At 33.0% G+C, this 17,276-nt stretch overlaps 1 protein-coding gene across 1 annotated transcript in view; it reads right to left on the minus strand.

Moving 5' to 3' along the window:
* Positions 1–1,843: 1,843 nt before the first annotated feature.
* The window catches only part of MTPN (myotrophin), a 51,385-nt gene continuing 35,952 nt past the window's right edge, over positions 1,844–17,276 (minus strand). The window contains exon 4 of the mRNA XM_003771636.4: positions 1,844–5,118. Within this exon, the coding sequence (XP_003771684.1) occupies positions 5,032–5,118 (87 nt within the window). The 3' untranslated portion in view covers positions 1,844–5,031. The remainder of the gene's footprint in view (positions 5,119–17,276) is intronic.

Below are 17,276 nucleotides of genomic sequence, written 5' to 3' on the forward strand. Positions count from 1 at the left end.
GATATATCATGGGTTGGCATAAGAAACTAAATGGTTCCATCGGTGTTTTATATCGAAGGTTAGAAAAGACTTTGCCAGCTAATTCTTTTCTTCTGGACAATGCATCCCTGGTCACCCAGTAAGCCACAAATTCTACAGCATAGGTCCCGAAGTAGTCTATATGCCACCTAACACATCGTTCATTCAGCCTCTTGATCAGGGGTAATACAGATATTTAAGGTACACTATTGCACACTATCAATGGTTAATTTTTTAAAAAGTGCTTTTTGTTATAGTGTGTTCTCTTTAAATTTGTCTTACTTTAAAAAAATTCATATTTATTTTGTATTTAAGAAAAATTATTTTCATACGGTATTTTTGCATAACAATGACCTACATGTAACCTGTGACCAAATATTTAACACAACCCAAATGAAAAAAATTCAGACTTCTTTGGTATGAAGGGAAAGCCAAAACATTTTACATAGATTTTCCAGATTGCAGAGCCATTGTGTCCCTAATCCCTATAATGTGGAAGGGATAACTGTCTCCCCCATTAAGAATTTTAGCTCCTATAGCTATGCCCAGAAAAATAACTCTGGGAGATGACTAAAAACCATTACATTAAATTCCCAATCCCTATATTTATGCACACCTGCATTTTTGATTTCCTTCACAAGCTAATTGTACAATAATTCAGAGTCTGATTCTTTTTGTACAGCAAAATAATGTTTTGGTCATGTATACTTACTGTGTATCTAAGTTATATTTTAATATATTTAACATCTACTGGTCATCCTGCCATCTAGGGGAGGGGGTGGGGGGGGTAAGAGGTGAAAAATTGGAACAAGAGGTTTGGCAATTGTTAATCCTGTAAAGTTACCCATGTATATATCCTGTAAATAAAAGGCTATTAAATTAAAAAAAAAAAAAAAAAAAGAATTTTAGCTCCTTGGGGCTATATGTTTTTACCTTTTTTTTAAAATTACCCACTCTTAGCACAATACCTGACATGTAAGTGTTTATTTAAATGCTTGTTGACCATCTTGTTGTCTGATGTGAAAACAAACACGAGGTTTGGAGAGGACATACTTCCCCCCTTCCCTCTGAAGGGATTAGCCTAGATCTTAATCATTTTTATGTCATAGATTCCTTTAGCAGGCTGGAAGAACTCATGGACCTTTTCAATACTGCTAATTGCATAAAATACATAGGATTACGAAGGAAAGAAATTATAGTGAAATAAAATTTTCCAAATATTTAAAGAGCATCAGCTTAAGAATCTTTGGCCTAGATAATTTCTGAAGTCCCTTCCAAGAACTTAGATATTATATGAAGTTTTCTAATGCAGTATTAAGATTATTCAATAGTCAAATTTGCTATTTTGCATAAAACCTTGTTCAGCTTAATGACAAAAGTCATTGTTTATACCTAGTGGAATATGGATGCTCGGTACACATTTATGATGCTGATAAATCAAAATACTCTAGAATAAGTGCTATAAAGATCTGACTTAATTGGAATGCTTTGGGGATTAACTGCTGTTGGTTAAGTCAAAATTCATTTTTGTTAAAAAATATTTCTAAAATGTATTAGCATAAAGGATATAATGGAATCTTTCTATGTTCTTCTTAGAATTTTCTAGTGCTGATACAGAAGAATGGACAAATTTATATTAAGTTACATTTTATTAGAAATTTTTTTTTTTCTAAAGACAAAACACCTAGAACCCCCCAGTATAAGGTTGAAAAATTCTAATTGAAGGTTCAAGTTAATCAAGGTTTTGCTGTGTTTGTGGAGATATGTGGGAGAAGTAGGTAAAAGGGATTGAAAGGCAAAAAATAAAACTGAAGATTTCTCCAACTGTAGCACAATTCAAGTTTATTCCATTTGTTCTTGCAACACAAAACTTAAAACACAGTATTATTTAGCATTCTGATGTTTTATGAACTAGGATAATATGAGAAACCTAACCGTGTCAAAAGAATTACATTGTGGAAAAATGAACTCAGATATATCAAAATGCACAAAAGCACTATTTTTTTTTTCATTACTGCTTAGAAAGATATGATTGTTCCTCCATTTACAAAATAGAATTAGGACAGCTTTATTTATTTTGCATGCAAAACACTGCAATTGCTTATGTGGGAGTGCACTCTCACCAGCTTCTTCTAATAGACACTCATGCGGACAATATTGCATGGGAGAAGGTAGCAGCTCAATTTAAGTTTCAATGTAATTTAACAAAGTAGAGGGTGCAGAGGATATAAAATTCAATAAGTATTCATAGGTCTTTAATCATGGTTTGGATGAAAACAATAAGGAATGAGTGGCCTACTTGTCAGCAGCTTCCACATATTATATCTACCTGTCCTTTATACACAACTAGAATTAGGAAAGTGTGCTGTGCATAGAAGAAATAAATGAGTGTGTAAAGGAAAGGGAACTGTGAATTTCGAAGTTCTTAGTAATTTGTCTAAATGTGGCGGTTGTAATTTGACACTTCACTGATGTGCTGGTGTGAGGTAAAGGTAAGCCACCTGTAAATATTTACTGGAGACAAGAGGAGGAAATGAAAATAGAAAATCAAAGAAAAAGAGCAAAAGAAAATGCAAGCTATCTTTCTGAGATGCTAAATTTTACTTCAAGAGGACAAAAATGGTAATTTGACCCTTCACTGATGCATGTAGTGCAAAAAAAGGACAGTTTTAGCTTTTTTTACCCAAAAATATTAATGTTAAAATTGTTGTCAATTTCTCTGCCAAAGTGGTTCAGAGATATATTATAAATAATGAAGTTAGTTAAAAAAAAAATAAATTCCAAACCATCTTGGTCAGCATAGAAATATTATGTTGTCTTACCAAGGGAACTCTTCACAATTATGGGGCTTGCTTACAAGAAGTTAAAGAGAAAGGTGGAAAGGCAAAACTTCCTTTACTGGATTACAAGAAACAGTATAACTTTGTACAAAGCATCAGCTAGTCTAATATACCACAATGTCTGAAGAAAGCAGAAGGCCTGGGAAAAAGTACAGTATACATTCTGTAATAGTCAACTATAATGAAACACTTTGAAAGGTAAGGGGTAAACTGTATAAAGGGTAAGTTCTAAGCCTTTAGATGGCATTAAGCTAATGGGGGAAACGAAAAACTGAACCAAAACCCACACAAATGCACTATTTTAATGGAACTAAAATGGACAAGTATCCTACATTTTAATAGATGTCTCCATTTTAGTTCAGTGATGTAGGTCAGCCCTGATTAATAAGATTTTATTAAATATAAAAAGGTTGTATGAAGACAGCAGAATTATCCAAATATATTCTTTTTTTTTGTTTTAAACAATTATTCAGTGATTGGCTTCTCAGAGTAAGGGAAATCATGGGGTTGGACTGGCTGTGGAAGTGGGAGGGAGGAAGAGGAATCATTTAAAGAGGAAAAGATCTTGAATAAAAAAAGCCATTACACTTAACCAATCGGCAACTGTTCATTATGATTTGGTATTGGCCAGGCTAGCTGTTCTTAGTAGTAATTTAACTCCCTGGAAGGATGCTGCACTATGTATAAAAATCTTCATTAAATTGTTCCCATTCCACAATCTGAATGCAAGGCCTTTTAAAAAATCTGAGGTACATTCAAAATTGTGTGACTTGGTTAAAAAAAAAAAATCCAACATTTATTAGCAAACTAAACTTATCTGGATATTTCTGTTTAGTGCATACTTCTGATTTGTATCATTATTTAAATGCAAGATATTAAAATTAAGTATTCATATTTTGTTTTGCCATAATGCTCAGGAAACACATATTATGTGGTGTGTACAATATTTTTCTTCAAGTTATAAAAACACTGCAATTGGATACTTATTCTAAATGTAAAGAATCATTTTTAAAGTGTATCATACCTTATGTAATACATGATTTTAAAACAGGAAGTTACAATTGTCCAGGTATTATCCAGGTGGGTTGCCATATGTCCATCAGAAACTTTGAGATATTCGGTAACAAATCATGTTTGAGGAGACTGGGTCAAATTAAATTTATCCAAATACTAAACCCCACCTAAACATGGTCTAATCTTATCCTATAATAATCAACATCCAATGTTGGGCTGAGGAAACTATTCAAATTATTTTCTTTGATTCTTCAAATAAAATTTATTGCAAAGAAAAATTTTAAATAGAAATAAGTAGAAGAAAACCTTCAGTTACTAGGAAACTTGTTTTTTTTTTTTCTATGATACTAACAAACTTATGGCTATGATTCTATTTTTAAATCCCGCTCACTGCTAGTCTGAAAGTGTTTCATACATAATACAAATTCTCGAACTAGAAGAGAAAATGAATATATTGGAATGCTATTTCTCCTTCGGATCCCCAAAGACTTATAAATAAGACTGGTCAGTTTTACTTAAGGACACATGAAACCCACATGGAAAAGGAGGAGAAATTCAAAGTCCAGTCATCCAGCTACTTAAAGGGTATGCCCCTCCTTATCTGAATTGAATCTTTGTTTAAATCAAAGTTACTGAGGAAAGATTTGGTCACCAACCATAGGTAACACTCTTAAGCAGGCCAGGAAATCCCCATTACAGTGCAATCTTAAGGCAGAGGGCTATAGCTAATTGCTTATCTCAGCACCCTAAGTTTACAACATGGTAGCCAAAGTTAGGGCTACAAAATATATAGAAGTAGGCCTTTATATAATCAGACCTTTCAACACAATCTAATTAATAAAACTAGTTAGGGAGCTGCACAGGTTGAATGTTAAAACAGTATATTTTGTTTTTGCCCTTTAGGGCATGAGCTGAATTTTATTAGAAACATGAGAGAGTGACATGATCAGGAATCCTAATAAAGTTCCGATCACATGGATTTACTCTCTCTAAAAATAGCTTTTCTGGTAGTTCTGATTTATTATGAATTTCTCTCTCCCCTCACCTCTCTTAAAATATTTAGCTGAAGAAGCTGGCAGATAGAGAGTGACAGACAGACAGGCAGCAGTGTGAGGCCATGGGAGAGGCATTCTTCCATATTTATCAGTCCATCCAGCCATCACTGAAGAAGAGCTTTGATTGCCTGGTTGTCAGTGGCTTCAAAAGCAGTTAGTCCATCTGGGCCTTTCACAGTTTTATCAGCACCCTGGGGAAAAAAAAAAAAAAAAAAAAAAAAAAAAATGCAAAAAAAATGTTAACTTTGGGAGAGAGAGAGAGAGAGAGAGAGAGAGAGAGAGAGAGAGAGAGAGAGAGAGAGGAATTGTTATCATTAATTTAGTGTAAAGTTTGTTACAAGATTACTTTGTTTAGTTGAATGTTTTTACTGAGAATTAAAAACTCCTTAATGTCTTCCTGCTAATTTACTCATCTAGAAAAGAAAGGAGTTGGACAAGAGACTTACGAGTTATCTTCCAGGGCAAAGTATATAATCTCAGTATAGTGTTCTAGAGTTTCTAAAGAACAAACCATTACAGTGCACAAGGGTCTAGGAATTAAAATAGGTTGGGAAAAGGTAAAGGATTACATGGGAGAAAAAAAATTTCTTAACAATCAACAAATATTTTGACAATGTAGACTACATAGAAAATTAGCACGTGGTAAAGATGTTGGCTACAAATAGTTTTCTTTTTCTGTGTACTATATTTTATATACAATCTCTTCACAAAGCATCTGTAATTAACAAGAGAATAAAGTTATGAGAAGAATCAATTATCTTTAATTCTCTTTTCAAGACTGAAGAGTTATTACATATAACACATAATGAACACACACACTAAATCCACAACTAGAATATAAACCCAGATGATAAGAATGACATTGCTCACTTAATAAAACTATGGGCTTCAAATAATGTATAAGTTATGGAGAATATCCTCTTATGCATCTTACTTCTCTGATGGACCACCATACTATTCTAAATTTTGTGTTAGTCCTGGATGAATAATCCATATGCAATTCTAGGACTGTTGTTTGGGTTGTGTAGTCTTTGTACTTAGGCTAATGAATATACTTCTGTGTGTGTTAATGTGCACACCTATGTATCTCCACAAAATATATTTATTTAATTTGTTGGGATACACAGGTCACACCTATAACCTAATGGTTATAATAAGTGTTAATAATCTGTATCTCTCTACTCAGTCCAGAGTTCTTGTTTATGATGCCCCCAACACCAGACGCTACCCTTATCCCCTTCATTATTGTCACTGGCTCCATTGTGTGTAAACTCTCTCTATTTACCAAATTGCTAACTTTTCCCCTAAATCTCCCTGCCCTAATTTGGAGTTTTAAACTTTGAGTCTGTATAAAAATACAAAATATTTTGCTGAGACTAAATTACAATGTATGTTTCCTTTGTAGATTATTTTATCTATTTAAGAACATTATTCTGACTAACAAAGAGAAATTTAGGGATCTATGGCAGAAAAAAAGGTTAAAACTTACCCCTGATTGTTATCTAATTAATTGAAACCACAATATTCCTTCCTTTTCAGTATTTATTACCATGCCATCTCACCTCCAGATGAGAGGCAGCGATGAATTTACTATCATAAAACTTGCATTCTAATCAGTTTTTATTAGTGAGCACTGGCAAGTTGTATAGTTTCAGATCTCTGAAATGAGGGAGTTGGACAAGAAGGTGTCCCTTCCAACTGTCAATCTGTGATCCTGTAATCATACTTTGATGACTTTAGCACCTGGTTTATAATTCTTTTTGTCATTTCCCACGGTATCATTAATGTCTTGATTTAGATTACTCTCTACACCTGTTGTCATCTTCAAACCATTTTTTAAAGTTACCTGACAGTAAATTATTTTTTGAGTATACATTCCTAATATAAATATACTTATTTATAAATCATATATTTATGTGATTGTACTATTATGTATATTATAAAACCACACAAAAATGGACATATAAAAAGATGTGATTAAAAAAAATGAAACATTTGACCCCTGACAAAAGGGAGTTGAACCACTTAAATTTATTAAGTAGTAGTATGACTACTGTTAGATCTGCACTTCAGGTCTCTGAGTAAAGATTATGATAATTACAGGGGCAGGGAAGGCTGGGGGAATGTTAGGGGACAAAAGTACGTAAGAATAACATGCAATCTATTTTCTCATCCTTTGGTTGATTATATAATCTATGGGTCAGTCCACAGAAAACCTCCCTAGATTTCTACTTTGGAATACTGTTCTAGATTTTCAGAACTCACTCAATATACTTAATATAGTTTTAGAAGGGCAGGAATCTTTAGAGATTATCTAATCTCACCTCTTCATTTTACAGAGGAGCAAAGTGGGGCTCAGGAAGGATTAGTAACTTCTCCAAGACCACAAGAATAGTAGTGGAAGATCTTGGATTTAAGCTAACGTCCTTTGACTCCAAGGCTTCCATTGCTATCCCAGACCTTAATTTGGCATTTCTTATGCCTGCCATCTCTACTATTTCCCTCTCTTCCCAAGGTCCATTAAACCTTTTCTCACAGGAGTATAGCATATCCCACTTATTAAATTCATTAACTTTTTCCTTACTATAATGGACTCCTTTTTTTTTTTTTTTTTAATCTCATATATATAGTCAACTACTTCAGGCTATCCTCCCAAATTGCCCTGGATTCTCTGACTAGGAGACCTGCCACTTTAACCCATGTCTTGCACTGCCCAAGATGATTTTCCAGCATAGGGTTCACAGCAGCTCCAGACTTTCTTCTTCTTACTTCCCTAATTCATTCTCATTGACTCATCTTCATTCATGCATCTCCTAAAATTGGGATGTCAAGTTACGTGGAGTTCTCTCGTGTATAAATTTAATTTCATTTCAACACAGCCTGCTTGCTACATCTATCTTCTTTCTTGCCACTCTCAGAAGAAGAGTTCACTCTACTTTTGAATTAATATAGTCGTGTGAGATAGCAACCTTGCTGTTCTGGAACAACAGCACTCCCTGGGGCAGACAAACTCTTTGAGGTATGATCTCCTCATCTAGGAAATGGCACACACATGAAATTTCATGGATTTAGAGCTAAAAGGGTCCTAAGAGATCTAGTCTAACACTCTTATGTTACAGATAAGGAAATAGGTCCTGGAAGAATAAGTGACTTGTCTACAGTGACATGAATTCGGAAATGGCTGAGCTGGTATGCGAGTCCAGTCCCTCTTGATGCCAGAGGCCAGTATACTTTCCTTATTATTTCCATTCTAATTTTTACTACTCACATGTGCAGCTAATTAACATCAGACAGAAATCTTACATTTATACAAGAATCCTCCCTCCTCTTTTCTTTTACCCACCCCAATCTTATTATATTTAGGATTAGACACTAAAAATAGTGGAAATAATATATCTGTATTCAGGAAAACCTCGTTTTAAATAGAAATACTTCAATCAACCCTCCAAGTAACAGAAAGTAAACAGAAGTTCTCAAATAAAAGGGATTTTACAAGTTTCTGCTAACATACTGAATTCTGACTTTTAATCCATTTTGCTATTTATTTGTTTTATGGATAAAGTCATCCTATTCACCTTCTAAGCTGAAATTACTTATGTATTTCCCTCCAAACTATTTCTCTTCACTATCTTTCCAATGGCTTATATTCCTGTCATTTCTATCTGCTACTTTGCCCTATCTCAAAGAGTGCTTCCCTTATCCTCTACTCCCAACCTTAATTTACCTATCTTTCCAAGATTTTCTCCTTATCTCTCCCCCCTCCTAATTTTTAATCTATACATTTGTAGAAATAAGTCTCTCCCTATCTTACCCCCTTTTTCTTATTTCTTTCATAGTAAGACTTTTTTATTCTTCTAGATGTATGTGGTTTCCTCTTCAACCCATTTCCAATGAGACCTTTGATTCCACAATTATCAGCCCTCCTTTTTCACTTGCTTCATCTGTATTAGTTCTTCCTTTCATGCCTCATTTGTCTTGACATTACTCTTTTCTCTCCAAAAGTTTTTTTTTTTTTAAGAATTACCCCACCATACACAGCTCAACTTTCTTTCAAACTGTCCAAATGATAGTCATAAAACATTTTCCTATAAAAAAGCGAAGTTTGACCTTATTGAGTCCCGTGTAATTGGTAGTTAATGTTTACACATCAAATTTTCCATTAAATTCAGCTTTTTGTTACAAAGATCTGAAAGGCTTTCAATATGTTAATGTTTAATGTCTGCCCCCCCCCCCCCCCCCCCGGGAGCACATTTAATTTTGCTGGACATAGTTAGTCTTGGTTGTAACCCCAGCTCTATTCCTCCTGAAATACAATGTTCCAAGAACTAAGGTCCTTCAATGCAGAAGCTGCTATGTGTAATCCTGATTGTAGCTCGCAATATTAAATTTTTTTTTTTCTTGTAGCTTGAAATATTTTTTCCTTAGCCTAGGAGATTTGAAACTTGGTTACGATAGTCCTGTAAGTTTGGTGTCTTATTCCAATTCAATTCAATTTTTGGGAGGAGGGGACAAGAAATGAGGTCCAAGGACTTGCCCATGATCACACAGCTAGTACTTAAGTATCTGAGTTCAGATCTGCTCTCAGATCCTACTGACTTCAGAATAGGTTCTCTATCATCCACTATGCCATCTAGTATCTTACCCCTTAAGTTTTCAGGGGTTGAGTTCTTTCTCCTTTGCTTAACTTCTTTTTAATTGTATTTTGTTTTTAGTAATTTATTATTATAATTAACTTCTAGACTGGAGGTGTGGGGATTGAGGCCTCTAAGCTTCACTTTCTTACTGCTATTTTCTGAACTCTGTCCCCAAGACCCAAACTTGGATACTCATCTCCAACCCTCCCTCTCTCTTCCTCTCCTGCATTTTCTTGCTCCTGTGGTCCTACTGGTGATTGCAAATTTCAACTGTCCTTTATGCCCTGGAGCTGAAATCAGGGACTCTGCTCTCCTACAAATGCCCATAGCTAGCAGAACCCCTGCTCCTCTGCTACTGCACTCACTAAGTATATGGCTAGCTCCTTCTCCCCCACAGCTGCACCCAGGGACACATCTGGCCAGCAGAACTATGCTTGGTATCCCAATGGAAGATACTTCAATTTTCTCCTACTCAGTTGTCTGACCCCAACACTGTCCTTGAGGTGAATGTTCCTAAAGCTGAGGCAGGGTTCCAACCGAGATGCCACCAGTGATTCAGCAGAGTCAGCCTGGTAGTATTTGCATTTCATTCAAGCTAAACCTCCAACCCTGGAGGTAGGTAGGGTCTTTCCTGAAATCTTCTCAAGCTGTCTTTGGAGGGCAACCTCTTTTCCAAGTTATTTATTTCTGCTCCAATATGTTCACTTTGAGGTGATGTTCCATCTTTTTTTTTTGTAGAGGACATTTGGAAAATCTGAAGTTTTCAAACTTCCATCTCCTTTGTTTTTAAGAAATTCTCACCTTGGAAAGCCTGCTATTCTGGCAGTTCTCTTACCTGCTAAATCTTAGCATTACCTATTCTTAATAGATACAGGAAGATTTCTGTCAAATACTAATTTGGTGGAGGTAGCAGGAATTATCAAGGTAAAGATCAAATTGAGAATCACAATAGGTTTCAAACACTGAAAGGAAGCTTCTTCTATTTATTCCTTAATCTGTAACAACTTTAAAAATAGGTGCATTGTGTGTATAGATACCAGAGGGGACACTAGAAGAAACAAAATCCTTATCTCTACTCTTAGGGAACCAAAAATTTAATTAGGGAAATGAAATGATTATGTAAGAAACTACTAGAAAATAAACTTAAGGTAGTTTAGGCAAGTCCTTTACTGACTTACAGATCGATATTAGAAAAAAAAAAAATGTACCTATAACATCTTATTCCCCCAAACACAAAGATAAAATAGGAAAAAAGACCTAGGAACCAAAAAATTAGTAATTTTGAAAATGTTTTGATTTATCATGCTAATATGTTAATAATAATTTTGTATTTGAGCTATTTAAAAATCAAAATCAAAGTAGTAAGCTAATTACTTGATAACCTCTGTCTCATTTATATTGATGTCAAGTGTTAAGATGTGGGTGTCAGAAAAAATTTGATATTTCAAAGATGAAAAGATTCTATGGAAAAGCAAAATATTTACCTGAAATAAAACAGGTAGGTTCCAGAAAATCTTGTTAGCCTTGCACAAAGGGAAGATTTATAAACATTTGAGAATTATTAGAATGATATGTAATCAAGTATTTGATACTCTTAATCCAACAATTTAAGAAAAATGGGATACTTCCTTTCACACTATTTCTTTTCAGATTAAATACTTATATGAAAGATGATAGAAATTACTTATATTTTTTGAATGAAATCAATAGCCTAGACAAAAACTGCAGTTTCTTGAAAGAACAGTAACTGTTTAAATAGCTCTTCAGTCTTAAACTTGCAGAAAAGAAATACAAAAACAAAACATTGAAAGTACAGAGATAAATTAATGACAAAAAGCTAAAACCTTCAGAAGGCGAACAGCCCGATTTCTCTTTCCCCAATATTCTAGGTAATAGGAATAGAAATTCTTTGAAAAAATTGATGCTAGCAATGTTTTTCCCCTTTAAATTAGGAAATATGAAAAAAGTCACATGTGGCAGTCTTTTAGTATTACAAATAGTGTTAATTTCTGAGATTCAGAAATAGAAAATAGTCGGCTTCATATATCCTATGCTTTTGCCACCCTAGACCACCTCTTATTTCCTGACTACAGTTTTAAAAATTCTTCATGACTTATCCTTCTTCCATTTGGAATGTTCTATCCTCAATTTCCACTAGTTTAAATCTTATCCTTTCAAGGTCCTGCTCAAATGCTATCAACTTCCAGAAGCCTTTTGGACTCCAATCAAGTAGACTTAATCTTGCCCTCCTCCGTGCTACTACAGCATTTTGTACCTTTGTTGTAGTATCTCATTATAATTATTTATATATGTCATCTCCCTTATTAGATTCTGTTCTGCAGAGTTCAACAATTTTTAGTCACTTGTGCATGCCCCATTGTATCTAGCACATGACTGAAGACTCTTTCAAAGTTCTATGATTTTTCAGAATAAGTGAGCAATGTTCTCAAAGTGAAATAGATCATAACTTCTCTACAAATTCTCTACAATATAGTCTTTACAGAGTTGTGGCATAACATTTCATCACTCTATAGAGCCTACCCCATGGTAAAACTTTCCAGAATTAAATGTAGCTAGTCCTCTGACAAGATGTAGACTGTTTCAATCTATGTCACAATAAGGCATTAAAGCAGGACTTGAAAATCATAAGTACTTAATAGAATACAATTTCTTCACCCCCTCCCCCCAGCAATGCTCTAGTAGTTGATTATTCACATAATATATAAGTTCATTTAACTTAATAGAAACTAAGTCAAAACTATATTGGAACTAATTAATTAGGCTTCTTCAAATGTAAAATTAGTGGGATGATTTCTAAGATTCTTTCCTGCTTTATTCTATGATTAAATATGAATCTATGTTTTAATATGGACTAACACCTTATCTCCCAATGTTATGACAAGACAAACCTATGAAGGCCTGTAACAAATATGCATAGTTGAGTAAAACAAATTTTTGCACTAGTCTGCCTAAAAACGTATATCTTCTCCTGTGCCCTGAGTCAACTATCTTTGTCAGGAGGTGAGAATCATGCTTCAACATTCTTCCACTTAGAATGGAATAATTTCCTCATGGTCCTCTGGAAAATTTTTAATTATTCATAATTTTTAATTATTATTAATCATTTTGTTGAACAGAGTTCTACAGAGACATGTGTATCAGTGAATTCTGTTGATTTTACTTTCCTCTCTTAAAAATAAAAAGTTTGTAATATGGGATGGCTCTTGGGTAAGGAGAGGGATATATGGGACACTATGGTGCTATAATAAACAGAAAATATAAAAAACACAAAAAATTTGCTGTGCTACCATACTGCATTGGTTAGTAGCTTGCTGCCATACACTACCTATCATTAAACACAAAAGCCTTTTACAAAGGCAAGGGTATAAGTTTCCTCAGAGAAGGCTGTTCTAAGAGTTAGTACAGGATAGTGAAAAGAACAGATAACAGTATAAACAAAATGAACTTAATAAAATATATCTATAAGGTTTTTGGAATAATCTAATCTTATACTACAATATTTGATATCTATGACACTTCAAAATGGTATATTTATTCTATTCACACCACTCCACTGTTGTATTTTTTAAAAAGTGTATAAGATAGATGAGTTATGAGTACCTTATATAATATTATACTCTGCTTATCATGACATGTAAGAGGTAATATAGGTTAGTGTAAAACCACTAAATGAAGTCAAGGGAATCTGACTTGTCTCAAGTGCTATAAACTAGTTAGGTAAATCACTTAATTTTTCTGGGATGTAATTTTGCCCTTTGTCAAATGACCAAGTTCTCTTAAATAATTTAACAATTCTTTTAACTCTAAAATTCTACATTTCAATAACATTAAAACTGTATCCTACCAATGTTTCTTTTTAAACTTTATCTCAACTGTCCAAGTACAATTATTAGATGACTTGTATTTGTTCTTCCACATCTGCAAAGTAAGCAAAGAAAAAAGACAACGAATATTCTTTTACACTGGGAGTTACCTTAATACGAGATTGAGTATGTCAACTTTTACTAAAAGTAGTAGCTTATTATTAATTAATTAAACCTAGTTATATACAGAGTGAAATCTCCATACTTGAGCCAGTTTTCTCCACTCCTTGATCAAACTTAAATAATTTTCAGTAAACGTGCTATTTCATTCAACATTTTTGGTATCTATTTTCCAGCCAAATCATTCTGGTGGGGTCAATCAGGATATTAATAGTAAGATAAGATATTCTGATAAATATATAAATGTAAGTATATTACTTATTTTATGGATCTGCCTAGTTTTTCAGACTGAAATAATGTTTCAAATAGCACACTATGGGATTTTAGGGACTTAATCAACCTGTAAAACTTTACCTTAAGATATCAGATGAGAAAGTTTTGGTTTCTGATAAAACTTTTTCAACATTTTGTAGTATACATATTTAGCAAATTAAGAAAAATTCTATGTTTTATATTTATTAAATAAACTAGTATTATGTATTATCTTATTGTTTCCATCAGTACAGTTAGTTCTTAGTATTTTATTTTTGATCATTTAAAAGATGAACCCTTCCTTCATTGAACATTACCTACTGAAAGAGTTCTTTCCCTCAAATATTCATCAAACTATTTAGATCTCTTCTTTGCCCTTAACACACTGTACTATTACACTTTGTATATATGTCATATGTTTTTAGAGAAGATTAAAAGATCACAAGTGCATGCATGGTCTGTTTTTCATTTTTGTACATTAACATCTCACACAATATATTATATCTAGTATGAACTTAGTCATAAGTTCTGAATTTAAAAGGGTTTGAAGAGTTTGAATTTAAAAACAGCACCATTAAAAATCTTAATTCATATGTTTTTGATGATTCACAATACTATTTATAAAGTTTATATTTATAATTCCTTTAAAAATTTTTATGTTAAGGTCTACTAAAAGCATGTACAATATAGAAAATGGATAATTCTTAAAGCAAATTTGAGTTTGCTGAATGAAAGACCATCCTTCTAAACCTTTACACTTTCTTCAGTATACTACATTTATACTATAATTTCTAACCCCAAAGGTAGGATGCTAGAGGCAAATATTTAAAAATTTATAATGTTAAAGCTCATGATGTGGATATATAATCAGACCAAGAAGACAAATTTATAATCTTATAAAATCTCTTATCCTATGTTGTTGTTTATAGAGTAACAATGTGATTTGTAAGTTTTACTAAATATTACAAAGAGTGCTAATGCTAGGGCAATCCTCATTATTGTATATTAAAATTACAGAAATTAAGATGGGGCTGAATTCTATATAAGGGACATGTTAAAATAAATGAACTTCTGGGCCTAGAAAATGCCTGATGCTAATCGCTTCATCATTCAAGAGAACTTTATCTATAATTACCACTCTTCTTAACAATGTTTTCAAATTACATTGTGCTACAAAATCCAATTACAAAAACAATTGCTTCATCCAATATTAAATGAAGCACAAGTATTGTAGTTTTTTAATCAGAAAAGTTGAGAGGAATGAATTAAGTCACAGTTCTATAGTTCTAAAGAAGGACTCTTATTAGAATGTCGAATTCAATAATCAAAATAAAGTCAAAAGTGGTACAGTGTATAATGCCCAGACTGGAGTTGGAAAGGCCTAAATTCATATCTTGTTTCAGATACTTACTAGCTGTGTCACACTTAAATCTCTATATGGGTTTTATACAACTAAAACAGATGATAAAAACATCTACTTTCCCAGGGCTGTTGTTATAGTTACAAATAAGATATTTGTAAAGTACTTTACACAGTTAAATGTTCCCTTTCTAGAAAAATCTAAAAAATGACAGGACATATGAACTTTCTAACAGTGATAATTGATTCTCATATAGTAAGGTTTTGTTACTCTGAATGTCACAAACACCAGCATGAATTCCACATATATAGAATAAAAAAAAGGGAGAGACTCTATATGAATCTGCGAAGATCTAATACATACAACTTGCTTTTTAAAGGCACATAATAAATTCAATAAGTGAATTTCAAAGCTGGGTCTTGTTTTTTATATTTCTCCTTTTGTTTTCATAAAATGCTTCAATGACATTTTTTACTTTTTGGGATCTCCATCACTAGCTCCTCTGGTTCCTCCCTCCCCGCCCCCACCCCTATACCTTTCTTTGAACAAATAAGGTAGTCACATAAAACAAATTTACAATTTGGTTGTGTCTGAAATTCTATGTCTCATTTGGAATTTGGTAATTTGGAATTACTTCTATTAAAAAAGTGCTACTAAAAAAGCATTATTTTTTTTTTTGTATTTAGGGGACCTTTTATTATTGGATCTCTTTGGACTTTTATGTAAACATAAAATGGTTAGATACTGTTCCAAATTGCTTTCCAGAATGGCTGGATTACTTCACAGTTCCATTAATGGTACACTAAAGTTCTTGTTTTCCAGTAGCCCCTCTAACAAGGACCATTTTCCGGTTCTGTCACCTTTAAGTGTAAGGTACATTTGAATTAATTTGCATTTTTCTTATCATTCATGATTTGGGGCTATTCCTTTGACTTTCCCCCCACATTGAACAGTCCCATTCATGGGGAATGACTTATGTTCTTACATAGCTACAATTGTTTTTTCCATATATCTAGACATCAGATAAATATGCTGTAAAGATTTTGCCTCCGATTAACAGACACTTCAAACCTTAACTATATATAAGTGGCATACTGTGTTCATTTTAGTAAGGACATAAATAAGCTTGAAATCATCTAAGCTGATTAAACAGAAATCAGATCAGAGACCATAATAAAAAAATTTGCTAAAAAAAATTGAAGATGTTTAAACTGGAAAAGACAAGACTTGGTGAGGACATTCATATTATTTTGAGAAAATTGGATATCATTCTAGAAAAGGTAGGTGTTAGTCTGGGTTGAAAAACAAGGTCCAGTCCAAAAGAAAAAAAAACACTTAAATGGATTTATGATTACAACAAATCCTTGCTTTCTCATTCCTTTTTGTAAAGCACTAGTTGCTAATTCAGCTGTTATACAAATAGTTATCTTCTGGTTAATTCAAAATTTTGTGAATACTAGTGCAGTAATTAAAATTCATCCTTTGCAGAGTTGAAACTCCATGAACAATATATCTTTACATTTGTCATGCAATTCAAAAATAATTCGACAATTTATCTGTTACAAGGTAAATTTTTATAATATAAAATAGGCATACAAATCAAACATTTACTGATAACAAATCATACTTTTGCAACACCCACATTCAGTTATGAGACCCCATATAAGGTTGCAAACTAAAGTTTAAGAAAATGGGATCTAATCTAACCTTTATCCAAATTATAAATCAAGTTTACAATTCATCCTACTTTTGGACAGCTTATACTAGTAAAGATTTTTTTTTGCGTTGAAATCGGCTATCTTTTAATGTCACCATTGATTTTCATTCTGCCCTCTATGAGCAAACAAAAATTAAGTCTAATTTTTCTTATACTCAGATAGTATAAGAGTAATGGGTACCTGGAAAAGAAAGGAATAACAAAGTGGTAGAGTTTCATAAAAAGAGAGGTGGTGTTAAAAGAAAAACTTTAATAACTTTCTTGTAGTAGCAAAGAACTAGAAATGAAATAGATGCTAATCAATTGGGAAATGATTAAACAGACACACATGACTTAGTAGATTATCAGAAGGCAAGTTTCCAGAGATCAGTTTGGAGATGAA

Source organism: Sarcophilus harrisii, chromosome 5 (assembly GCF_902635505.1).
Source record: "Sarcophilus harrisii chromosome 5, mSarHar1.11, whole genome shotgun sequence".
NCBI classification, from domain to species: Eukaryota; Metazoa; Chordata; class Mammalia; order Dasyuromorphia; family Dasyuridae; genus Sarcophilus; species Sarcophilus harrisii.